The following is a 27,399-nucleotide window of genomic DNA, read 5'->3' on the forward strand; positions in this document are numbered from 1 at the left end:
CTATTCCACTGAGGTAACTTCTTGCTTTTGCTAACACAGGTAATACTCAAACAGAAAAATCTTCCATCTGAGGTGAGAAATTCAAAATTGGAAAGGAATCTCTCCTTGGAGAATGCGTAGTGTTGGGCTGCCTAGTACCACATCCATATTTAACCCATGATGTGGAATCTCATTCCTTGGGAGATGTGAGAAGACAATCCCCTCAAAATAAAGCTCACCCCTTTCAAAAATATATTCCAAATTTTAAAATGGAAGTTCTCTTCCATCTGAGGTTCAAGCAGGAGAGGAGCATTTACCCTAACCTTGAGACTGGACTCTCTTTACCAGATTACCACTACTTGCTTACTTCTCCTTTTATACCCTGCACCAGGGCCTGGCAGAGCCCACCTGTAGGAGCTCCATGCTCATTAACCTTTCCTTGTTTGCTTCTATACCTCAGCAGAGCCAACACAGAACCAGAGGGATTGGACTGGAGCTGCCCAAATGGGCAGCACTACCAATCACAGCTTCAAGTATTCATTTTTTAATAAAATGAGTAGAAAATAAAACATGGCTTTAACTGAATGAGACCCAATAGGCTGTAATCATCATATTGCAGTCACATAAGCAATCTCTTTTTCTGTGTATCTATATCCCTGATCTATTAAATATAATCCCATAAAACAGCACATTTCTGAGCTTTACTGTTTGTATTTTGGTTCCTGTTTCAGAGATGGCATCAATCATACACTGTATCCCCTGGATTATCCACAGTGGTAGTTTTTGTCAATATTAATACTCAGTTACTTCAAAAGGGCTGCATTATTTTCATGCTTAACAGTGATTTTCGTATGCCAGGAGTGGTTCAGTGAGACTGATCTCTGGTGACCTTCTGTTTCTAGATCACAGTTTGTTTTGAGTTAACATTTATGTACTTGAGTGTACTTACTCGTCAGTCATATTTGAGAACAGTGTTGCTTCTGAAGTTGTAAGCCTCAGATGTTCGTGGTTGTTGAAGATTAACCTGTCAATTTATCTTTGAAATTTCTTGCCAGCAATAGAGAGATGTATATATCACCAGTTTGATCAGTGGCAGAGCCAGATTTTGCAACTAGGGGGATAATGGGTTGAAAAAGTGTGGTTGATGCATCCCTTGATTTTGACTGCACCTCCCCTCTGCCTTGCACCATTATAGTGCTCCCCATCTGTTCCCTGCAATGCTTCATGGTTTCCTCCATCCCCTGGGGCCAGGGACACACTCCACATTGAGCCCTTGCAACCCTGCCCCTGGAGCTGCTCAGTTCAATCACAATGGGGCCCCCTGCCTGTCTGCCCATACTCCACACCCCCGGCCCCCCTCCCCTGCCTGGCCCCCCAGCAGCAGTAGCATGCGCCCAGAGTGGTGGCAGCAGCAGCTGGAGCAGCAAGATCCACAGAGACTGGGTGCGGAGCAGTAGGTGCAGGCTGGCACCAACATAGAGCCGGGTGAGTCACTGCACTTGTAGCCAAAGCCCCACCCTCAGACACAGGTGCTGAACAGCTCGGGGCTGCTCCTGGTAGTACCCGTGATCTTATTCGCTGGGGGTGGGGCGAGAGTGCTTCCCCATCAGGCACAGCCTATTTGGGGGATGCTTCCTGCTCATTGGAGCCCCTGAGAAAGAGGCAGGAGCACTTCCCCACTAGTGCAGTAGAGGGCCATTTTTTGCTGCTCAGAGCCCCAGCCACACCCTGCACTGGGCAGCCCCACCATCTTCATACCCCGCCATCACCACTGCCACTTATACCATTTCTGCCCATCGGAGGCCCCCAAAATTTGCAGCCCTAGGCAGCTGCTTATTCTGCCTATAGGTAGAGTGGATTCTACATAACATGCTCGAAAAAGTGCCACATATACACCTAAAGGCCACGAGTGTGTGTGTGTGGGGGGGACTCTCTCTTCTCTCCACTCCCCACCCCCATTAGTTTCACTCTGAGACTGATATTATAGGCATGTTCTGAGGGTGGTATCCTATACTTGCTCTAGACATAGAACTGCTCTTGAAGTCAACAGCAAAGGAACAGCATTTCGCTCCAGACTAGCCAGACTACTGCTTTTTCCAGACTACTGAGTCTTTAGTCTGAGAAGTTTCTAAAAGAGAATTTTAATATCCAGAGAGTGGCCTCAACTCGGATCAAGATATTTTGAGAAGATACTGTATTTTATACTAGTGACCTCAAACCTTCAGGGTGTTGCTGACTTAATTATCAGAGAAAACATGCAACAGAAGAGACTGTCTTATGATAAGATGTTCTAATGTGATCATATGTCAGAAAGTCATGGAAAGTGGCTCTGGGTCTTGTTTTTCCTCAAGAGAGGTAGCTATTTGTATTCTTATATAGAAGTCAGGTAAGAAATAAGATAAAAATAACCATTTTATTATAAAATGATGATGCTGAGGAATATTTCTTTGCAAGGATATCCTCATGGACGGCCCATGGGGATGTTGTCAATTTTGGATCTAGGACATGACTGACTCCCAACTAGAGATGAAATCATGTTCTGCAGATTGATTTTGCTATCTCTTTTGCAGTAGGAAAGGCTCATTAAAGGCCTCAAGGATATAAAATGCTATCAGAGTCTTGTTCTATTTCCTGGCTGCTTTGCTTGTTAACAGTTTATTTCTATCAGCTCCTCTGTAGGTTTTAAATTAGAGGTTCATACAATATTTGTCTTTTGTTTTGGTTTGTTTTTTATATGGAGCACTTTAATAAAACATCTTAAAACATATTCAATGGAAAATAAATCTGAAAGTAGCCCATTCACATATCATAAATTAGAAAAACTGAGGACAATATACAGTATTTGCCAATATAGAGATAAAATCCCACTGGAAAGTCACAAGTTAATCTTTTGTTTTAATATAAATTGAAAAGGAGAATGGAACCAGTACAGAGGCGGAAGAAAAAAAGAAATATTAAGCCTTCTATTGAGCCTATTTTTGGGACATACACTCTACCATTCTCTCTCTGCACTGTAGGATGACATAGCTGGGTACATGAAATGGTTAGAAATCAGGTACAGTGTACTATTCTATTCTAAGTTACCATATATACTCGTTCATAAGCTGAATTTTTTTAGTAAAAAGGGAAGCACCAGAGATGGGGGTCGGCTTATGAACGGGTATAGAGAGAGAGAGGTGGGACACAACCCCTCCCCACAACAGAGGGAGCAAGGAGAGGCAGCACAGCCAGCAGAGACAGAAGGGAAGAGGCAGGGCCAGAGTCTCTCCACTTCTGGCCACGCTGCTCTCCCCTCAGCCTCCAAAGCAGCTGCAGCTCTGGGGCTGGCAGGCTGCAGCTGTGCTGCTCAGCCCCGCCCCTCAGAGCAGGCTGTGGCCGCGCCGCCCGGGTGTCGGAGAACGCTTCGGCCACGCCGCCCGGCCCAGTCCGTTGGAACATGCTGCAGCTGTGTTGCCCGGTCTGGCCCGCGGAGCAGGCTGCGGCCGCGCTGCCCAGTCTGCCGGAGCAGCTCCAGCCAGGTCAGAGACATCCTTCCCTGGCCCTCCCCAGATAAGATGGGAAGGGATGGGATTGGGAGAGTGTGGGGGTCCCGGGCTAGGGGTGGGGTCATGTGGGGGGTGGTCACCAGGGTTACTCCCCTGACTCCCAGCTTCTCCCCCCAAAAAAATTTCCCCACCAGTTGCTGTCCCGGCCCGTCAGGGTAAGCAGCTGGCGCGCCGGGATACTTTGTTTACTTAGGTTTACCTCTGTGCCTGTGGACGCTCGAGATAAACAAACTCAGACCACTAGTGGCTTATCCTGATGGCCCGGGAGCCAAAGTTTGCTGACTCCTGAATTATAGTGTCGGTTTATGAATGGGTTATACAAATTTTTACTTATCCATCTTGGGGGGGTCAGCTTATAAACGAACCGGCTTATGAGGTTTTTATACCACACTCATCACCATAGTACCTGAGCACCTTCCAGTAGTGCATTAATCAGCATGACTACATATCTATTACAGGTTTGTTTTCTCATTTTCTCTCCAGTGAGAGAAATATGTGCAGTGGAATGTCTTGTTTTGGCAGTGTGTGGCTTATATATACACATACTGCTGCTATGTAGTTCTGATAGGAGAAGGCAAGATCAAATAAATGAGCCTTGAACTTGGAGCAAAAGAAGTGACGAGGTTTGTAATGGTCCCTACTTCCTCGGGGAGTTAATTCCACAGCCTTAGACAGTCTCTGGAGAAGATGTTGTCTCCTGCACAGACAAGATTTACTCTTAATGTTGAGAGTTCAACTGTGCCACAGGAACATAGTTGTCAACCACAGTCTTAGACACCCTGGGCCCAGGCCATGTAGTGCTTTGAAGATAAGGACTGAGACCTTTAACTTGTTTTTAAATTATGTGGGAAGCCTATAGAGAGTGGAAGGTGGGTTTGATGTATTTGTAGCAGCCTGTGTTGCTGAGGAGATGTGCTACAACATTCTGAACTACTTGGAGTTTCCTAAGTGCTGAAGGATGCATGATCAGTTATAGTGAATTGCTGTAATCCAGCGGAGAGGTGACAAAGGCCAAGTATTCATGCACCAAGATGGAATGGAGTTTCCAAGCCAGATGGAGATGGTAGAAAATCTTATTTGTAGATGCTGATATGTTAGAGCTCAACTTCAGAAAGGAATATAAGAGTTCTCCTTTACAGACTGAATTGACTACGGACTGAATTGACCAATTGTGAGTGCACTGTGGTTGCAAACTCTTCGAAATCCTGTCCTCTGCCCACCAGCATCACCTCTGTCTTGATCCGCCTCAGCTTCAGCCAGCTTTTCTTCATCAAAGAACTGATCTCTTCCAAGCACTAGGCCTTTTTGGTGGTGGTTGCGATGTGGTCATATTTGTTGAAGGATAGGTACAGTTGTGTATTATCAGCATATTGCTGTCATTTAAGTTTTGATCTGACCAGTTCACCTAGTGCAGGGGTCTTAAAGTCCCGGCCCGTGGGCCATCTGCGGCCCGAGAACCTCCTCACTGTGGCCCGCGGAGGAGAGACGCATGCAGCCACATTGCTGGCAATGTCTGCTGTAAGCGCCACCCCACCCCACCCCGCGGCTCCCATTGGTTGGGGGAGAGGGAAAGAGATACCATCACTAGTTGCCGGGCAGAGTCAGCCATGGAGGCAGCATCATTAGTTGCCTGGCAGAGTCAGCTATGGAGGCAGCATCATTAGTTGCCGGGCAGAGTCAGCCATGGAGGCAGCATCACCTTTTTCCACAATGAATATAAACAAGTCAAAATACCGAATACAACTATCTGATGCACACCTTGCTGCAATCTGGAAGGTTTTAACTGCGGCCAAACATCAACAAATTGACAGAACTGAAGCGTTGCCAGGTGTATGGTAAAGATTAAAAACTCTCTGGCAGGCGAAGGATTGTATAAAGTTGTATGACAGTTTTATTATTTCTAAGAAATTCAAAATAAAAAATATAATATAAACATTTTCTTTTCTGAACACCATCTTCAGTGACATTATTGGCCTGCTGGGAGAACTGGCACTGGCCCTAAGGTAAATTGAGTTTGAGACCCCTGACCTAGTGGTTGTGTGTAAATCCTGAAAATAACCAGAGAAAAAAATTGATCCTTCTGGGACTGCACAAGTAACAGGTCTAGTGGTGAAGGTACAGTTTCCCATCATTACTCATTAGGTGCATCCCTCCAGGAAGGACTCAAACCATCTTAGTGCATTACCCTGAACTCTTGCCACCTCTCTCAGGTAAGACAGCAGAATCTTGTGGTCAACAGTGTTGAATGCTGCGGAGAGATCCAGGAGGATGAGAATGGATGTCTGTCCTCTATCCATTGACAGCAGAAGATCAACCATCAGTGCCATTAAGGCAGTTTCAGTCCCAAGTCCTTGCCTGAATCCAGATTATGCAGGGTTTAGAATGTTAGCTTTAGTTACATGAGCATTTAGTTGGCTTGCTCGAGAATGAAACGTTTGACACTGGGTGGTAGTTGGCCAGTACTGAATATATTCATACAGTATGAATTGATTTATATTAAATGAAATGGGTAAAAAAATAGATGTAGACGAAGACTAGACAAGAAGAGAGAATCTGACACTGGTTAAAAGCTATAGATATGCCAAGAGAGAGTTATATGTTATTTATATGGCAAACAGTCATTTCATTTTAAACAAATATATATAAGAAATTTCTTATTTCACTTCTTTTCTTTTCAGGTACTTCGGTGATACAGGTTACAGCTACAGATGGAGATGATCCTGCTTATGGCAATAGTGCCCGACTACTTTACAGTATTTTGCAAGGACAGCCCTACTTCTCTGTGGAGCCAAAGACAGGTATTGTTAGATCTTCCTATAACCTGAGCTTCATTCATGAACTCTCCTAAAATATCTGTGTGTCAGGTAAAAATTACAATAGATTGTAATCTTATTTTCTCAAGACAGCACAAGTATAATGTCCTCAGATCAAACAATCTACCTACCTATCTAGCACCCACACCTGTAGTATCTGAATGTCTCCTGATTTAGGGCTTGATCCTGCTCCTGCTCAAGTCAATGGAAAAAACTCCCATTGACTTGATCAAGCCCTTAGGGCCCAATTTGGAGACCATTTAAGTCAATAGAATGAGTCATATTTACTTCAGTTGTTTTTGGATGGTGCCCATAGTCACTTCATTAAATAAAATGGAATATATTTCACATAAATCAAAGAAAATTTCAGCCTGTGAGACATTTCAGATATCTCCCTATTTTTAAGACATATATAAAACTGGTTCAAATAATAGTCACGATGCAAACATTAAATTCCAGGACATATAATAATAATACTCCCAAGTCTATAAGATTTTATGTTTAACACCTCAAACAAAATTTAATCAACATAATTTATTTATACCTCAATACTTCTCTGAAGTAGGGAATATTATTATTCTCATTTCAGAGATGAGTAAGCTAAAGCACAGAAAGTTAAAGGACTTGCTAAAGGTGAAAGTGAGACAGTGGGATACCCAGGAACATATAAAACAAGAAGTCCTAACTTCCAGCACAAGGCCACATGTGCTATGAATTAATCAGTGTGTATATTATTGGTTGTGGCCAAAGACTTAAAACTTGATGGCATTTGTCTGTTTGTCTGTCTGTCAATTTGTATGTAACAAAACAACCTTTCAAAACATCATCTGATCAATTCCAAAACTTCAGGGAATATTCTAGGAACCAATGAGCAGAACCCTATTGATTTGGGGAATCATGGGGGACATGTGTAGCTCCCTTTACTCCGTTTAACCCAGCTTCAAGTACCTATGCAACTGTATAATGATTAAACCACTGGTTGATAGCACCAATTAATGCCTTTGATCATAACAATATCCCATTTCTGTCCATCCTCCCAATAAAATTTAACATGGCATGATCAGAGGATGGGGGGCATTGTGTGGGAGAAGGGCAAATGGGAGGGGCACATAGAATCCCTAGCATGGGGTAATGGGGATGCATATAGAGCCAGGACATGGTGTAATAGGAGACTTTGGCATGGTGGGAAGGAGTCACACAGAGCCCGTGGCATGAGGGAAAGGATGGAGGGTGCAGGGAACCCCTGCAATAAATGACAATGGGAGGGTGTCACATGGGTGGGAGTGTGGGAATGGAAGAATAAGCTCAGCCTACAGATGTTATGAATTGTGAAACCTCTTAGTGGTACTGAATCTGATGCTTCTTTTTGTACTCTTAATGTCTGGTCAGATATTGTAAATAATGTGCTTAGCTAGCTGTATCTTCCAGGGGTCATTAGAATTTCTTCTCAAATGGACAGAGAAACTAAGGAGCAATACTTTGTCATTATCCAAGCCAAAGATATGGTTGGGCAAATGGGTGGATTTTCAGGAACAGCAACTGTAACCATCAACCTCTCTGACATCAATGACAACAAACCCATATTTCAACAAAGTGAGTAAATGGCAAGAAGTTTTATTATTACACATGAGACTGTGGGGAAAATTTAGTACTAGTGCAATGTCAGTGAGTTCAGTGGTATACCCATTTACATCAGATCTACATTTTGCCTTTTATATCAAATAAAAGATTGATAAACCAATAACTTTTCCACACAAAAAAAGCCTGGACTAAATAGCTAGAGAGCTTAAGCCAGTGTTATGTTTTGTTATAGTTTTGAGATAACAAGATACCTACTTTAGGGAAGTTAAATACAAAAAAAGTATTTTTTCTCTCTTGGGGTTTAGAGCATAATTTTTCTTTATTACTGTTAATATATTGACAACTGTAAAATTATGTTTCTCGAAGGATAAAAATTCTCTTACAGGACTTACTAATTAAACGATAAATACAAACTGAACTAGTAGGGAAGCCATGCATTGCCACTGCTATCTAGCATGCAGCTGCATTCAGGAGAAATAATCACACTATGCTGATTTAATACAGAAATCTGTATTTTAATGGCAGTCTTCCCAGAGTGTGCATATGTAGAGAGGAGGTTTCACACCACTGGTTTTCTGCACCCTGTGGTCACTAATCTGAAATAAAGATTAATTATAAAAGTGTGGAAAACAAAGGTGGTTTCAGAATGAAGTGGTGGGAAATAATTCCGATTTAGATACTTTTTATTCAGAAACCTATCGTAAATAATAATAATGTTGCAAGTGCACACCATACAAATGCTGTAAATCAGTTGGGTCCAACTATTCAGCAGTAGAATTAACTTTAACAGATGAATTCCTAGTCCCACTGAGGTTAATGTGAGCTTTGCTATTGATTTCATCTAAGCTAAGATTTCATCCAATAGTTTAAAAAAGCCAAAGAGCCACAATCAATCTTCTATTTCCCTGTGCTCAGGCATAGGCAACTGAGCTGCTATGCTGTCCTCCCTATGGATCCCTCAATCTAGCAAGGAAACAGGCAGTGTAGAACCTTAATCTTCTCTCTCCTCCCTTCCTTTTGCCAGGAGACTGAGCTGTAGGCAGTTAGGTCTAGTGGTTGGAGTGGGAGTCAGGCCTAGTGGTCAGAGTCTGAATGCCAGGACCAGGAAGCAGAGTCAAAGGTCAGAATTGACTTACTAGGAGTAAGGGAATGCAGGAGCAGGATTGGTTCTGAGACAGGACGGGGACAGGAGGGGAACAAGGCTTACTGCAGGGCAGGATCTGGACTGGAGCTGTGGAGGAGCAGAGGAGGAGCAAGGCTTAGCGAGAGACAAGCCCTGGGAGAGAGAGAGGGTGTGGGCGTTGAGCAGCCAGTGAGCTACTGCTGCTGCTGAGCTTAAGAACTGGCCTGTTGGCTTCCTCAACAAATCAGGCAAGGCAGTCCATCAGGTAGCCCAGCTGGCTTGTTAGGGTGTCAGGAGTGCTGAGCAGGTGCAGCTGCAGCTACAGGGACTTACTCTAACAGTACCTCTCTCATGAAGGGCATCTTCTAGGTACCCCAAGGCCTGGTTTCTGTGAAATGTCCAGAACAGATCCAGGGTGTGGATGTGATTCAGTAGTGAGTAACCAGGCCTGATGAAAGAAGCAAGCCATTGATAGACTCCACCAACTCCAGGATGTCTTTGCGTTAGGTGGGAATCTGGTGTATTCATGCAAAGTCCTGATCCATGAAGTTACCTGAGACACTCAAATCCACAAGTGACTCCAGGTGGACCTCGGAGATGGAGAGGTGTCAGACTTGTAGAGGAAGCTGGAGATATGTCGGGACCTGCCTGCTCATTGCCAAGATACCAGCAGACATATACTAATGTTGGGTACCAATGAGAGGCAGAGAGCAACACCCCAACCCAGACCCTGCTATCAGTGGCCGGGGTTTGGCATTCCCTGACCAGGGTGCCAATTGGACCTTAGCAGGGCAGCCTGACACAAAGTGTCCTGGTCTTCGACAGTATAGGCATATCCCCAATGCCCAACACTGCTTTTTCTCTGTGTCGAGCTGTGTGGGATGGGCTGTGGGGAAGGTGCTGAAGGTTGGTGAGCCAGAGATGGCAGGGCTGGCAGGAGTCGGGAAGCTGACCTTTCTTGGCAGCGTTCCATCAGATGGTTGACAGTTTTTATGCTTTAGGTCAATCAAGGCATCAAGGCATCCAGAGTCGGTGGAGAGTCCACTTGTGCCAGCTCTTCTTCATGTCATCATTTAGGTCGAAGTGGAAATGATAATGCTGTGAAGTCTCATTCCATTCAGTATCTGTCCTGGTGCAACACTCCCAGGGTGGCCTCAGCTGTACACTTATAATTAGGGTCACTGAGGACCCACATCCATGATTTGAATGAAGTCCTCAAGCTGGCCCAGGATTGGGCTTGTTTTCTCTAGGAGTGTGGATGTCCTCGCCAGAGCCTCCCCAGTCAGCAAGCTGAGAATCAGCTGTACCCTGAATTGATCAGTGGGGAATGACTGCAGGCACAGCAGAAAGAGGAGCCAGCATAGACTGAGGATCCCCTGAACCATGCCCCGATCACCGTTAAACTTATCAGGCAGGAGAATCTTTGGCTCACACCAAGTGGGAGGCAGAGTCAGGGGTGGCATTGCCTGCCTGTGCAGTGCTACATTCTGTGCCTGCAGGACAGTGACGTTGGCTTGCAGGTTAGCAACTTGGGCTTCCAGGATCTGTAAGGCAACCCCTATCTTTAGCAGGGAAAGATTGGCTGGGGAGGGATCCATGCTACCCAGTGCTCTGGACCCCTTGTCAGCCCAGTTTCCCTCTGTTTTAGTTTCAGGCTGCTCAAACTGTCAGGAGAATGGGTTGTAGGCAGTCGGGCCTTGTGGTTGGTGTCCAAATGCCAGGGATTGAGACAGAGACAAAGCCAAGAAGCAGGGCTGAAGTTCCAAAATGGAATCAGAGTCTGAATGCCAGAGCCCAGGGTTGAGACACAGTTGGAGTCAGGAATCACAGCCGAGGGTTGGAACCAGATTACCAGGAGACAGGGAAAGCCGCAGTAGGGCTGGTTCTGAGGCAGGAGCAAGATTGGGACTGGGTGGGAACAAGGCTGGGTGCAGGGCAGGAGCTACGGATGAGCAGAGCAGGACTTGGTGAGATACAAGAACAGGGAAGCAGTGAGGGTGTGGGCGTTGAGCAGCCAGCAAGCTACTGCAGCTGCTGAGCTTAAGAACTGGCCTGCTGGCTTCCTCAGATGATCAGGGCAGGGCAGTCCATCAGGCAGCCTAGCTGGCTCATTAGGGTCTCAGGAATATTGAGCAGGTGCAGCACCAAGGCCTTATCCTGATACCCTATCCCTACCCCTGCAAAGTAGCAGGCTACCAATAGGGTCACTGCTGAGCAGCTGTAGCAGGAATATGACAGTATCTGCTCAGAGTGCTCCCAGCTCACCTCAGAGCTGTTTCTCAGGCAGCAGGGGAGCAGTTGTGATGCAGTTATGGAGGTGCTGCCCCCTAGTGCCTCCTCACAGGAATGAGGTTGGTTCAAACACTTCCCTTTGATACTCACATTACCCAGCTCAGGAAACATATTTTCAATTTATATTCAGGCAAACATTTTTTCTTAAATAGTCACCCCCCCATGGCCTCAGGTGAGTGTTTCAAAGGCCACTACTATTCCCCAGGCCAAAGGTTGCACACCACTGCTTTCAACTGTTATAGATCATTGACAAAGTTGATGTTTAATGTGATGGTACTTGACTGTTTCTTTAAGAGTTCTACTACATGAATATCTCTGAGGCGGCACCAGCGGGCTCTACCATAGGCAAAATCATGGCAGAGGATAGTGACATAGGGGAGAATGCAGCCATGAATTATGTCATCGAAGGAGAGGAATCACTTGTTTTTGACATCATTACTAACAATGAGACCCAAGAAGGAATTGTTATATTAAAAGAGGTGAGACATTAAAAAACCCACTAAAATGAAACATATCATTAATGTTTTAAAATAATAACAACAACTGCTACTAAAACAACAACACTTCATGTTGTTGTTTCCATGTTTTTTTCTATCTGGCTTCTTTAAGCACTAATAATCTGACTGAAAATAGGATCTGGAATGGTGGGGAAAAACAACCTCACTAGCTTAGAAAGTAAATTGATATTTTTGGTTTGTGGCTCAAGCAATTGGGGTCAGGATATCTGGGTTTTATTCCCAGCTTTGCACTTGTCTCCTTATGTGATTGTGGGAAAATGTCTTAGCCTCTCTGTGCCTTGTTTCCTCACCTGTAAAATGGGAAGAATAATAGGAGAGGAGTGTTCTGAGGCATAACACACTGTTAGTAAAGAATGTTAAGATCTTGAGATGGAAGGTACTTCTGTGTATAAGTGAAAAGTGTTATGATTTCTTTAGTGAAACACACTCAGGAAGCTTCAGTTGTATATGGGACTTATTTTAGCATCACATAGGGAGAAAAAGAGTTAGCTACTAGAACTGAACTGATGACAAGGTTTCATTTTAAACCTTGCAGGGGAGGGAAAAGACAGAAAGTAAGTTCATTCAGTTGGTTACCTATGTTCTCATGGTATGGGAAGCCAAAAAATATTCTGAGATGGAGCTAGAGAGCACAGGGTATTTACTCAGACAATGTCAGCACTTCAGTGAAGTATGGGAGACTAAAGAATTTGATGTTGCTGTCTTTTGCCCATTTGGAACAGTTACAAGGAAAGGAAGCTATTTCGTTAATATTTCCTGCTGTAGTTTGTATTACTAATCCTGACTAAACAAATGGTATGACAGACAGTGTGGTCAGTGAGTTATTTTCATTGGTTTTCTTAAAGGGGAGGCAGAGTTATTTTTTCTGAAGACTAAACTGTAATAAACTCAGTTTGAACATCTGAAAAGTAATTAATTCCCCTTATTCTACATGAAAATTCATATGGTATATTGTATAGTGTTAACTCTACATGTGAAATAAAGGCATTAAGAGCATAACCTACATTAAACATAAGTGACAAAATAAAGTAAGGTATCCATTACAATACTATTAAATCATAACATCAGAGCAAACCAAGGAAATCAATCCTTAATAGTGAAAGCAAATTAAAGTAAGACACAGATTAATAATTAAACTGTTATTGCAGTGTGTATATATGTGTGTGTAACTGCTTTTAAAACATTCCCAAAAGAAGTGTACCACTATTTCTTGTCTTTAATCTTACATCAGTCATTAATGTATTATTAATTTTCAAATTCTAAAAAAAAAAAAAAGGAATATTCCACTTCCCACTTTGTTTGTCTACAGAGAGTGGATTTTGAGAGCAAAAGGAGATACAGTGTTAGAGTAAAAGCTATCAACAGGCAAATGGATGACCATTTTATGAAAGAAGGGCCCTTTGAAGACACAACCATTATCAAGATCAGTGTGGAAGATGCTGATGAGCCTCCAGTTTTCACCTCACAGAACTATGTGATGGAAATCGCTGAAGAGGCCACAAATGGCTCCTTTGTTGGTGCTATAACTGCCAGAGATCCAGACAATGCCAACAGTCCCATCAGGTACAAACTGTAAAATGTAAATAGGTATGCTAGGAAGAAGTGATTTCAAAACCAGGGCTGAGATTTTCAAAGGGGCCCCAAGACTATTTAAGTGAGAAAAATTTCCAGGGGACTCTTTTCCATTCCACAGGTCTGTGCTTCATGAATGAACTAAAGTTCACCTACGTTGTGATAGCCTGGATATCCTTAAAGCAAATAGTCTAGAATAGTAAAATGTCATTTCCCTCCCTCTGGGCTTAATCCTGACCCCTGCACAAAGCCTGAATAAATGGGTTTTGTAAATCAATTCTTCATAGTACCCAGTGGATGGAAAAATAGATCAAATAGTGGCCCTGTAGAGGATATGGAGCAACAGCAGAACGGTGGTCTGCAGTAGCACAGATGTCACTGTGTTCTGCATAATTGCTGATCCACTGGCTATGCCCCTATCCCTACTCCAGCCTGCTCCCCAAAATCTCCTTTACAGAGGGGCAGAGGGAAATATTGTAGTGCAGGGCTATGTTTTAGGCTTGGGTAGGAACAGTGTCCACTCCCACAGCCGGGATCTAGCCAGCTCTGTGTAACATAACTGTACCAGTTCCCTTCTCTTTCAGCCTTCCAGGATTGGTATTTGCCCCATAGTGAAATGTTGTAGTCAACAATTCTACAAACTATGTATTTCACAAAATAGTTTCACTGTATCTTAAGGCAGGACACAGTTGATTCATCTTTAGCTATGATTTATAATTAAAATAGCTTGTAGAGTCAATTGACATCATTGAACACCACTTAATTTAGACAACCTAAGGTACAGGACAAACTAGTGTGGTGCAAAATAATCTACTAGTGTGGATTAAATTATCAAGTTCGTAGTAGCTGATATACCCTATTATCATCTATGCTTCAATAGACAATAGATTTCCAATTTTTTTGTCTTTTTAAATACTAGTTTCCTATTATATTGACTTAGCCTGGGGTAAAATTAAGTTAAAAAAGTATAAATATATGTACAGAATTTTTCAAAACACTTGTTTTTTTTGCTTAGAGAATTATAGCATCTGTACCAAAACATGTAAATACTGTGAATATTTATAACATTTGTATAGTATATTTTTTCAAAATAAAATATTTCTCTAGGGGTTGCTGTGATGTACATGTGTGTCTATTGCCCCAATCCAGCAATGTTTAAGCAGGTTTGTTGCACCATAGACTTCCTTTAAGATGGAACATTTCATTTCGCAGCATGCATCAACAATGATTTTAAAACATATATATGTACGTTTGGGGGAAAGTATATGCATATGCAGCCAATTATTCAACAATAACTCAGCTGTCAGTGTTTTCTTATCATACAAAAACAAAACAAAACAAAACTAGGCCTGATTGCCATTATGGACACCAGTTTGCAAACAGCAAAATATGTTATAATAAATACAGTTTATTTAAAACAAACAAATGTCTGAAATCAGAAAAAAACAAAACAAAACAGAAACAACAAGAAAAGATTGTGTGGGGAGGAGGGATGAGAGGATACTCTCATAAATGAAATATGTTGGAAGCTGAATTATAAATCCATGAAATAAGAGTTTATAAAGGAGACATTGACAAGCCTCTTGCTAAACTGAAGTGAACAGATGACAATCTATTATAGTAGTTCTCGGATTTAGTATCTTGCTGATTTTCACGCAGGCTGCCTGGTAACTATAAATTAAAAGTTAGAGAGTTGTCCAGTCACTGGCATTTAATAAGGGCTATCAGAGAAGAGTCCTAAGTGTCAATTTGTAATATAAAGGCTTTATCAAGCAAAATGAAAGCTGGAGAAGAAGAGGAAATTGTTAAGTACAGGTATTCTGAACAGGACCAATGCAGACTTTCTGAGTATGCGCAAATTTCACTTCCAAGATAGAGTCACCTACTGTGCCTTATGAATAAAGCCACATATTTAGTTTTATCTTATTTTTTTAAAAAATCCAATAATTTAAAAATCTCTGCCATTCTAATTTATATATTTGACTTCACTCTCTGCCTTTTTCATAGTAACTCATATGTGGCCAATGATAAGAATTTAACTATCATTCCACCTGCATTTTGTATGTGTGCATATGAACATGGCATGCAGAGCTTTTCAAATGATGGTTATTGCAGTAGCGCTCCAAGTTGGGCTCATTGCAATCATTTCTCACTTTTGGATTTTGTACCTGGGGTTAGCAGACATCTCATTATAGATAGTCAGATGCCTCTCTTTTTCCCTAATGCTCATTCCTTCGACATCATAACATGTCAGCAACAATAAAATAGATTTACCATTATACCTCTACTTAGTTGCCAGTGTTATTCATTTCACAAGTGGCATTTTTGCTGTTTCTTTTCAACCAAGTCATTCACCTGCTGTGAGACCGACTTAGAAATAAGAATGAATAATGCATTTTAGATTCAGTTCACATTAATATAGATCTGAGGCATATTTAGTTTTATGAAAAGAAGAGCTTTGATCTTGGCAGCAGTGAATTTTAAATGTTTATAAGTGTACATTTTTCATAATTTCTGAGTTCCTGCTGCACACATTTATATGGATATATCCACAGCTCTGTTTTCTCGACTGACAATAGTTTTATATGTCCTTGTTTCAGATGGAACATTTCAGTATTAGGCAATCTCTTTACTTTTTTGGTGCAGGTATTCTATTGTCCACAGCACGTATTTAAAGAGATTGTTCAGCATCAATGCACACAATGGAACAATCATTATAACTAAGCTTCTGGACCGAGAGACAGCTGCTTGGCACAACATAACTGTTACAGCCACAGAAATGAGTGAGTAAGAATTTAAGGAACACTATGTTTTATATCCTGCATGCACTTAGTATAATTATCATCTGAACATCTCTTCTTTTAAATGGAGAATACATGCTACTTTCTCATTATATTGCTGTTTCTTGTTACATTAAGGAGCATTATTAAAATGATGAGTTCAGTGGAAGCAGGATGTTTTTGAGCTCCAAGGTCTTGTGCTCTTTCATAAAAGATGACCTTATAAAAAAAGAAGAAAAAAAAGAAATTGTAATGAGATGGAGACTCTTAACACTTTCAAGTTATACTGAAGCATATGAATTTCTCCCCCGGTGCAAGATCTTATGTTAAATTAGACCCTGGTTAATTTCACACCAGATTTTTGACTAGTGTAAAATTAGCCAGGGTCTAATTTAACACCAGTCAGAAACCTGTATTTCAAATTAATGGTTAATGTCAGGCCTAAATCAGCTAGACTTCTCTACAGTGACAATTAAATCTGGGAAGCATCCTTTATATAGATTTCACCTGTCAGTTTTGTCTGAAAGTCAAATGCAAATTGCTTCTGTTTGTGCTTTCAGTTATCCAGCTGCCCTATCTTTGGGACAACATTATGGAAAATGCTTGCTTGCTAATTTGGAACTGGATGTGACAAAATGTGTTTCTTCTTAGTTAAAATTAATCACATCATCCATAGGAAAAGACAAGGTCAACAAAATAGGAGGATATCAATGGATCAACTACTTATTGCCATGTATTTTTAACAACTAGCATGTGTTTTAGACATTGTGTCATATACGTTTGTTTTTTATGATGACTATTTAGAAATATGAGTAAGACAGGGTGGGTGAGGTAATATCTTTTATTGGACCAGCTTCTCATCTCTGGTGAAAGAGACAACCTTTAGAAATATGTTAATCCAATATATTCCCCATAAGAAAGCATTCCCCATATATATATATATCAGAATAGTAGATGCAATAGTGAGCTTAATATAGTGAAGTTGGTAGCAATATTTACTGCAATCCTCATTTTATATTTGTGGATTGATAGTCTTGTTTGACTTCTTGGTTTATCTGTGAGTTTTTAAACACAAATGTATCTTCTTTTTCACTTTGTTGGACAGCTGGCGGGTGATATGGTGGAATGGAAAGCATCTCTGGGATATTTTTGTCATACCTTGAATAGGTCTATGGAAACATTGCAGGATGACTTCAGTCTAGGATTATGACTTTTCTGTTTAGCTAAACACTAAAAAGGGAGAGAACCAGATGTTACAATTGAATAATATCTCCTGAACCAGAAGAAATGCCAAGGCTTTCAATGTCAAGAAATATTAAGATATGTATTGTAAGAGGAGGGAGCCCTTCTCATTTTGCTATATTTATTCTCCAGCTCTTTAATGATAATAAGGTCACTATTTAGTAAGATGATATCCAGAGGTGTTTCACATTGGTTTGGATATGCTTGAAGATGATTTACTTTATCAATCAATAACATTTAACACCTGAAATATAATCATCATGTCTATCCTGTGTACTTAGCAATCTTTTCTTGAAAAACAAAGAAACTATGCATGAAATTCTGGCTCCATTGATGCCAATGGCAAAACTACATTGATGACAGTGGAACCCGGATTTCATCCCATATGGGCCATGTATGGTTACAGCTCCTTTGCACCAACCAGGTGGCATAAATCCAGCTTCAAATCCCATAAGTGTCCTGGCATCTGCACCATAGTCAGGCCTCCATCAGGTCTGACCTTGAGATTTTCAGAGCCAGAACCAGCTGCTTAATGACGCTTCCTCCATCGTGAGCTGAGTGGAGTTCCAACTCAAGAGCGAATCAAACCCAATATTTTCTGTCTCTTGGTAGGTGTTAATCTGCCTACATAGAGTACACAATCCAAACAGAAATAATAGCACTCTAATAATGCAAACAGAACAAGAAAACTTGAGCCACCAGACTGACTTGAAGGTGATTTGTTCATTCACAAAAGGAAGGTAATTAGGGGCCAAAATGTTTTCTGCCTCCTCTTTCTGTCAATTGAAGTATAAATCTCCATCAAGTACTTCTGATGGTAACAGATGACTGAAACATGGGACGACTTTGACTCTAATTTGTTATTTCTTTGGATGTCCAGAGGTGTGGTTCACTACCAGCTCTAAGTAGTTATCAGTAAGAGATAGCAGAAAGGACCATCTGTCCTGAATAGTTCAGCACACCACACCTTTTATACTGAGCTTCAGAATTTTCTTTTGACTACAGAATTCACAACTCTCTTCAGCTCTTAAGCATGGAAGGTAAAGGATTTAACTCACCACTCCAGTTTTGTCTGATAAGTGTGATTTTATCGATTAGCCTTTCAGTTTATATACAGTTCTTTTATATTTTTACCTTTTAGCATTACCATTCAATACTTCCTTCCTGCTCATCTCCACTAGGAAATGAGGTGGGAGAACACACAGTCACAACCTGGCTCAGCCTAATCAACTAAGTGATTTGATTTTTTTTCCATTTGAATTTTATTTACAAGTGAGCTTATTGTGGGGGGGGGAAATACTCACTGCCTGGTTTTTCTCTTTTTGTCTTTTAGGTTTCCAAGGAATTCTTTTCCCTGATGGTGCACTTTAATGCATTTCTCCCAGCAATGTTCACATTTCACTACCTGATTCAATACACAGTATAATTTTTCAGGTCAATATTTTCAAAAATGGATGCTTACAGATATGCTCCTATGTTCATAGTTAGGCACCTAAATGCATAGCCTGATTTTCAAAAAGGCTGAGTAACCAGCAGCTCCCATTGAAGTCAATAGGAGCTGCTGGGTGCTCAGTATTCCTAAAAGCCAAGCTACTCAGACTAAGTTTCGGCATCTTCCTATAATTCCAAATACATTTTTTTTCCGTTTAAATCACGCTTCTATCTTTGAAACACTCTCCGCTCCCTCCAGCCCAATACTCAGCGTGAAAACCTGGCCCTATAATTGTCAGTGGGAATTTTGCCATTGACTTCAGTCAGGCCAGGATTCCATCGGTAACATTTTCTTTGTTTTTTATTTTAATTAATGCTTTTAGCCCAACACTGTTCTGTTTGTTTCCTATTACTTATACACACATACACACACACACACCTCACTCCTCCCAGTCTGATAAAAAATGCCACTGCTAACACATAGGATGACTCCAGTCAGTCACAGCAACAGAGAGGATTCTGGGAAGTTTTACCCATATTGCTCTTCTCTTTCACACTATTTCTGGCTCTGGAATGACTCTGGACAATAGTGGACATCCTCTTTCAGCCATGGTGTAGTGCATCTCTGTGCTACTCTGAAGCAAGCCCACTCCCTTTGCTTTCACTAAATTGTTACAATCCATCACATACTCTTCCCAGTGAATCAGCAGTGTCACAACTTTGTTTCACTCTCTTTCTTACAGATTCTGTTAATAGCAATGAATTACTTTGAAATCCTTTTTGGTTTACACAGAGATGACTCAGGTACCTTTACTTGGTTATGTTGAGTATAAATGACTTATTGTTTTCCTGACAGCCCTCTGTTTCTTCCCAAGTGCATATTCTTCTTGGCATCATGATTAGTCCTAGGGTTTTTTTCTCCTGCCTCACTTTGGATTGGCCTTTGAGAGTCCAGAACTTCTTTAGTTCTCTGCACCTATTGGATAGGATTTTATCACTGGGGCAATCACATTATGATGTTAGCAAACTTTGTTTTGATTTCTGCATGATTTGACCAGTTTGGTCTCCAATAATTACTGCTACAACCTTATTTTTTTCGTAAAGAACCTTCCTGGACACCAGCCACTCTGTTACTGTGGATCTCCTACTGTCTTGGAATCTAGTTGTCTCTCAGCTTTCTCTTTCTCTCCTGCAGACTGTGTTCTGCTTAGTTAATGTTCTGCTTATCGTATCATAGGAGCTGAGTAATATACCTATGCTCAGATCCAGATATCCTCATTTTCTTGTGCAAGGGATAAGTGGTGATACAAGAGGTGTGTCTTTCTGCATAGGTATTGAAGCCTTTCCCTCACCACTCAATGGTCTAGCCAGATGCCACCTGGCCAGTGCCTGGGACTGCAGAAGCAACTCTGTGCCCCCTGCTACCTCAGTTAACTTGCCCTGGACAGGTATTACTCAGCTGTGACAAATAATTCAATAGTACAATATTTCCTTTCAGGAAAAACCTCTTCTGTTCTCTGAGGAAGGTGAAAACTAGCTAGCTAGCTACTTCTGGCTAGCTGCCAAACTGCAAAGTGGGATGGTGCTGGCCAAAAGCTCAGAGAAAAGTTGGGAATCTACCAGTAGAAACAGAGAAACGCCTGAAAACACCCAATGGAAGGGTAACTAACTGGGAAAAGAAAACAGGTGTGAATGGTAGTTCATGGCCAGGAGGGGCAATATAAACTTCCCACACTCACATTTGCAGGCCAATGAGGTGCCCATGCAGCCTATAAATGGGCAAATCAGGCTCTGAGGGCAGGAACTAAAATCCCCCTAGTCCATTCAAGCTCTGCCCATGAAGCTGCCAGGAGGGATGGGGGTGGGGAAAGGCTATTCCCTCCCAAACTAGCCAGGAACTCAGGGCTGGTCCACACTACCCGCCTAATTCGGCGGGTAGAGATCGATCTTCTGGGATCGATTTATCGCGTCTCATCTGGACGTGATAGATCGATCCCAGAAGCGCTCCCCCGTCGAGTGCGGAACTCCTGCTTGCCAAGAGGAGGAAGCGCTGTCGGCGGGGGAGCCTGCCTGCGCCGCGTGGACCCGAAGTAAGTACTTTTAGTTCAATATAGGAAACGTCAACTTCAGCTACACTATTCTCGTAGCTGAAGTTGCGTTTCCTATATCGATCCCCCGCCCCAGTGTGGACCAGCCCTCAGAGATGTATTTCCTCTGCCATCCCAACCAAATCTCCTCACCACATACCCGTAGCAAATAGGGTGAGGGCTGCAGTGTCAAAATTGTATTTAAGATACATGATTATTTTTTTCCATGCTTGTATTATGAAAAAAAAATAGCCCAACCAATTTTATTAATACATTCTGAATCAATTCTTATTAACATTAAGCATGAGAAATGTCATCTCAAAAAGAAATATTTCAAGAAAGATATGAAGGGGTTAATATAAAGAGTTATCATGAACTTTGATGCCTCCTATTAAGGCTTACCATAAATCACCCCAGCTCCATTGGTTTCAATGGGGCTCTGCCTCTACTCACCAGATCAGACCTGATTTATTTACAGTTGTTATTTCTGATACCATTCCCTCTTGCAGAAGACTCAGAAGTAATCGGCTCAGATTCCAATGTTTGTTGTAAGAAACTAGTGAGCTGCACATTTAAAAATAGGTTTTTGTTTGTTTGTTTGTTTGTTTGATTTTGCTGTTGATCCATTTGACTCATTTTCCTGAGTAGAGGAAGCAGCCTGGTGGGAAGGCTGGTCAGCAGGCAGCTTATGCTAGCACACAACAGTTTGCATTGTCAACTTGTGTGAAGGGTCTTGCCAATATCAATCATGCTGTATAGACAGACCAAGTTGTGCCATTCATCAACAAGAATGTACTACAATGGTTCTATTAACTGGAAAATATTATGCTTAAGCTCCTGATCCAATAAAGCACCTGACTTTAAGCAGGTTAGTATTCCTGTTGACTTCAGTGGGACTATTTATGTGCTCAAGTGCTTTGCTGTATTGGGGCCAAACTAGGTATGTTTATTAGGGTGCCTGTGACATGTACGTTTTTGAGTACATCTCTTTCTCTCAGTAGAGGTTTGATCCAGTAATGTGAAGAGTGCTTCCAAAAGTTGTTGATCACCCTCAACTGCCCCGCTCTTATTGACTATAGGAGACATTCTGTGAATCTTTTAATAAATGAGCAAGAATACGTCTAGGTCTGATTTGCATACAGATTGTGTACCAGTATAACTATTTTGATTAGGGTGTGATTTTTTTTACTGGAATAGTTATACCAGTACCCTGTGGCCCAGGAACTTCTTTGTGCCAACTGGGTGAGGGAATGGGAGGCAGATCTATGGAGTTTTACAGGGATCCCCTGGGTCAAATATATGCACAATAATTCACAAAAGTATGGCATGTGAGATTTCTACTGAGAGCCAGTAGCTCACTGGGCATCATAATTATCTCAGAATGAATGTACAGATAATAGCTAAGGAGTTGGGTATCTATACTGGAAATTATGTTCTCAATGCATTGGAGTTTAGGTGAACATGGTGACATGCCTCATACCAGTTCCTTCTAGGCAGAAGGTAATAGACGCTGTCAAAGTTCCTTCCCCACTCTGAACTTTAGGGTACAGATGTGGGGGACCTGCATGAGAAGCTCTAAGCTCAATTAACAGCTTAGATCTAGTCTGGCTGCCACCACTCCCAAGCACTAATTCCCTTCCCTGGGTAGCCTTGAGATACTTCACCAGTTTCCTGGTGAACACAGATCCAAACCCCTTGGATCTTAAAACAAGGAGCAATTAACCATCCCCCCTTCTTTCTCCCACCAGCTCCTGGTGGATCCAGATCCAACCCCCTTGGATCTAAAACAAGGAAAAATCAATCAGGTTATGAAAAAAGACTTTTAATTAAAGAAAAGAAAGGTAAAAGAAAACCCTCTGGGAGAGATTAGCATACCAGCTACTCTCACAGACAACAGATTCCAACACAGAGGATGTTCCCCTGGGCAAAAACTTACACAAAAAATACCCAAATACCCAATTTGACTATTCCTCTAATTGCACAAGACAGGTTACAAAGAAATAAACATAAACCTATTTATTTCCTTCACTAATACTCACTACTTAATAAGAGGCTGAATTCTGGAGCTTTCCCACTCCGGTCCAAAGTGAAAACTCAACAGACAAAGGGAACTTCCCTCCTTCCCTTTGAACCATCTTGTCCTCTCATTGGTTCCTCTGGTCAGGTGTCAGCTAGGCTAGGTGAACTTCTTAACCCTTTACAGGTAAAAGAGGCATTAACCCTTAGCTATCTGTTTATGACAGACGCTATCTCACTGGCTGGGAATTGTGTATTGTCTGCTTCACAGTATAGCTCTATTTACATACTGAGCTAAAATTTGAAGCAAGAGATTGTGAACTATATGAGAGAGGATATTTACAGGAAGAAATAAAGCAGCAGGAGGGAATATTGTTTATGAGTAAAGACAGTGGATTATTGGAGTGTTTCGGGGGAGCAGAGGTATCCCCGGCATCTTTCACTGAGGAGGCAAACTGGCAGCGTGACTTATCTCATGAATGGAAGATCAACCCTGGTTGAAAATCACTGCAAGGTCTTTGGGGTGAGCATTGATCTGTAAAACATGAAAGTGGGAAATTAAATAAATCTAAGTTCCAGAATGTGAGTTATGATTTTATTTTATATGTAATCATCATTTGTTTCCAATATTTCTACTTGCTATCATTTGAATCTTTACTTTTTGTTAAATAAACTTTTGCTTGTTTTCACTATAAACATATCTAAGTGCTGCGTGTTAAGGAGAGCTGTGATCTAAGAGGAAAATTGTAAGCTGCTACTTTGGAAATAGCAAATCTGTGAAGTCTGTTTCTAATGGACCAATGCTTGGACACTCCAGGGAGATGTTCAGAGGGGTTGTAGCAAGCCTATCACTAACCTACTTGGGGACAGTAAAGCCTGCTTTGGCTAGGAGGGGAGTGCTTGTGTTTCCTGTGGCCGATGGAGACAGGGAGGTGACACACGGCAGGCACAGACAAGGCTTCCTCACGCTAACGGCAAGTGGTAGCGACAACCCTGGTTACCCCCTGGGAAGCATCACAACCCACTAGTGTGGACACAGTTATACCAATAAAAGATGCCCTATACAAGTGTAGTTAAATCCCCTTTCCATACCAGAAAAAGGTATAAGAACAGTTATACCAGTATAACTGTATACACACTAGGGGGGTTGTATCAATATAGTTAAAATGGTACAACGTATGCATGTAGACAAGACCTAAGAGTTCATCCTTTTATATGTATGCATATTTTGAACAAAGCTGAATCGGAAGACAATGGTGCTAGTTCGGGAAAGTTTGGAAATATTCAGGTTTCTGTACCCATATGTGTGCTTGGAGGCTTGTGGATATGTTGTTACCCACGGGCCTCATTTCTCTAGGATACAGTTTCTCAACCTGTGGGCATGAACCAGAGGATGGTGCATCCATCCTGATTGGTTTATGGCTAGAGCTGGCTGGATATGTTTGAAACAGTGGGGATTTTGGTGAAATTTGTTTTTGCCCAAACTTATGAAATGTCAAATAAGACCAGCTCTAATGGCATCCATGCCTCCAGTACTGTATGGTGTTCTGCATGGGCAAAGCCCTGTTACATTCTATGGAGCTCTCTGCTGGTACAACTGTTGGCGTGCATTAACCAGCTTGTAGGATCAGGTCCCACAGTTTCCTTTTAAAAAATAAAACAATTCATAATACAATGGATGAATTAACAAATCCAACATTTAATATAGAAAGCATTGTGGATGATTAAAAAGAGCTTTGGAGTTAATTGCCTTTTTTAAAAACATGGTGGTTTGTGGGAGGGTGTTTTTTAGACAATGAATTAACAGAATATAAAATAATAATAATAATAATTAATAGAGATTCTGCTTTACAATTTTGGCTGCTTCTCCAAATGACTTACGATATCAGAAATTCTTCTTGGTTGTAGCTACAATCTTATAATCAGAAGTGTTACCTGGCTAAAATAATTTTAGAGCACAATGGATTGGAATACCTCAACCAATGTTATATTTTCGGCAATATCTGTGGGCATCAGTAAGGATTTCCTTCTCAGCTGAAGATTGTCATCACTTAAAAAAACATTTTAATAGCCTTGTTTCTTGAAAATATGCAATGGGTTAGACTGTAACTATTGATTCTTAATGTCCTTTCCTCTTTTTATTTAGGAAATCCAGAACAAGTTTCTGAAGTAACTGTGTATGTTCAAGTTCTTGATGTTAATGACCATGCTCCAGAATTTCCAAAACACTATGAGATTTATGTGTGTGAAAATGCAAGATCTGGACAGGTAAGAGGCTGAAAATTTGTTGTGTAACCATATTGTTTCCCTTTACAGTGGTCTAAGACATTTGGCATAGAGTATTGCTATTTGCTTTAATCCAGTTTATTTCGATATTACAAATGCAGGGTAATAGTATAGAATATAATATTTCTTTACAATAAGAGCAATATCCCTGGCAACCAAACAAGGAAATAATCTTAGATAGGTAGAGAAGGAAACTGCTAAAAAAACACCACAATTTTAATACAGTTTAATGTCACAGAGACAAAATCCTATTGGGACTGAGATTCGCAGCAATTGTGTATAGCATTTTGAGAGGATTATTCATTGTCTTTTGGAATACAATTAGGTCTAAATCTTTAATTATGAACCCTGATCAAAAGCCCATTGAAGTAAATTGAAGTCCTTCAGGTCCTGTTAGCATATTTTAATGCTTTAACTAAAAATGCAATGATATCATTGTAGTAAATAATATAATATACAAACAAAGATTTATATGATCAATAATTTTTTCATTTGTTCATAATTCAAAATGACATTTGTTTCCTTTTCTAAAGTTACTACTGTTGTATAATAATGTTGTGTGCTGATGAATTGCTGTTGTGTTTTGCCCCAAAGATGACTTCTTTTCAGGAGTAGGTGAAGAAATCTCTGAATTTACATATAATTTCTAAGTGATCTGGAATCCTCTAGGAAGAAAGGCAATAATACACAGTAATGAGTGAAATCTCACCACACCTATCTGAAGTAGGAAAATATTATTTGCCATATTTTACAGATGGGAAAACTATAGAACAGATTTGTTAAGTCACTTGCTCAAAACCAAATACTCTTGGAAGGAATAATAAGAAATTGTTACTGAAATGCATAATTATCACAGTCAATGATTATGATGTTTTACTTAGCTTAATGGTATAAAAAAGAGATTGTTATGGCTGATGTGTAATATAAATTTTACCTTCCTTTACTTTTAACAGACTGTTTTTGTAGGCTTTCCAGATAGATAGATAGATAGATAGATAGATAGATAGATAGATAGACCACTGAAATCAGTGGAAAGGTTTCCATTGATTTCAATCGAGTTTGATCAGTCAGTCAAATACAACCCCTCTTTTTGGCCGTCTTTCCGCATCTAACTCTATGATGGCCCAGGGTTGTCCACACGTTGTCAATTGTAGATCAGGACTTCTGGGGCCATCATGATAAGCTGGAGTGCTTGAGGTAGCTTCCCCCCTATTTATGTCTGAAAAAGGTGTTGAGGGGTATTTTCAGTGAGGGGCTCCTACCTCTGGAAATTGCTTCTTTCCTTAGCCTGGCAGAGCTGGAGTTTGTTTACTTTCATGGGGCACTGCAAAGCTTACCTATATTCTCAGGTTTTTCAGGATGGGGAGGAATTATTGAAGGGGAAAAGTTCCTTATGCTGTGGGATTTAGGGGATTTTATTTTTGATGCCAGTCCAGTTTGTAAGTGAAAACAAAAAGCAAACATATACCAATACATTATTTGTGAATGATTAAAGATCATAAAATGGCCATATTTTAGAAAACGAAGGAACTATAACAATAAATAAAATAAAAATGCCCTTTTGCTTAGCCAAACTCAAAGACAGCGGGATGATACTATAGCTTATATCTAAGAACAATGCTAACCTTGAATTACATTTTCTTTTCTTTTTGCCAAAAAACCCCCCACGATTATTAAAAAGTTCTCAGTCTATTTTTAGCAAATTACTTTTGCTCTCATTTTTCCTTTGTTATGTTTTGTTTCCTTGTGAGAGTTACAGATATCTTTGGTTTAGCCCCTGGAAGTGGTTCAAATAAAAGAATTGCAGTTGGGTCCTTGGGACTATCATCTGAAAAGATAGCTTGACAATAAAAATGAATGTAAAAGAAGATGGATATTTTTGGCTATGGTCCAAATCCATCCATCAGGTTTATCAGACATTTTGAATGGATTTTTCATTATCCATTTTATGTTATAGTTCTGCACCTTCCTATAATCCACACATCAACTGCATAGTAGCTAGGAAGGCGGCTTCCTTTTGCACATCGAGAAACCACTTTCACTGCACTGCCAGTATTAAATCCATTACTTTCAAAATAACTTGAGCATGAAAGGTGCTATATAAAATAGAATACTATCCTATTATAGCTATTTC

General features: G+C 40.9%; 1 protein-coding gene across 1 annotated transcript in view; it reads left to right on the plus strand.

The window, feature by feature from the left end:
- Positions 1–27,399, plus strand: part of CDH19 (cadherin 19) — a 163,032-nt gene that overhangs the window by 122,278 nt on the left and 13,355 nt on the right. The window contains exons 4-9 of the mRNA XM_024206277.2: positions 6,203–6,322; positions 7,766–7,930; positions 11,628–11,812; positions 13,161–13,414; positions 16,070–16,206; positions 25,126–25,247. Coding sequence (XP_024062045.1) covers positions 6,203–6,322; positions 7,766–7,930; positions 11,628–11,812; positions 13,161–13,414; positions 16,070–16,206; positions 25,126–25,247 — 983 coding nt within the window. The remainder of the gene's footprint in view (positions 1–6,202; positions 6,323–7,765; positions 7,931–11,627; positions 11,813–13,160; positions 13,415–16,069; positions 16,207–25,125; positions 25,248–27,399) is intronic.

Source organism: Terrapene carolina, unplaced genomic scaffold (assembly GCF_002925995.2).
Source record: "Terrapene carolina triunguis isolate 2854851 unplaced genomic scaffold, T_m_triunguis-2.0 Scaffold58, whole genome shotgun sequence".
In the NCBI taxonomy this organism is placed as follows: domain Eukaryota; kingdom Metazoa; phylum Chordata; order Testudines; family Emydidae; genus Terrapene; species Terrapene triunguis.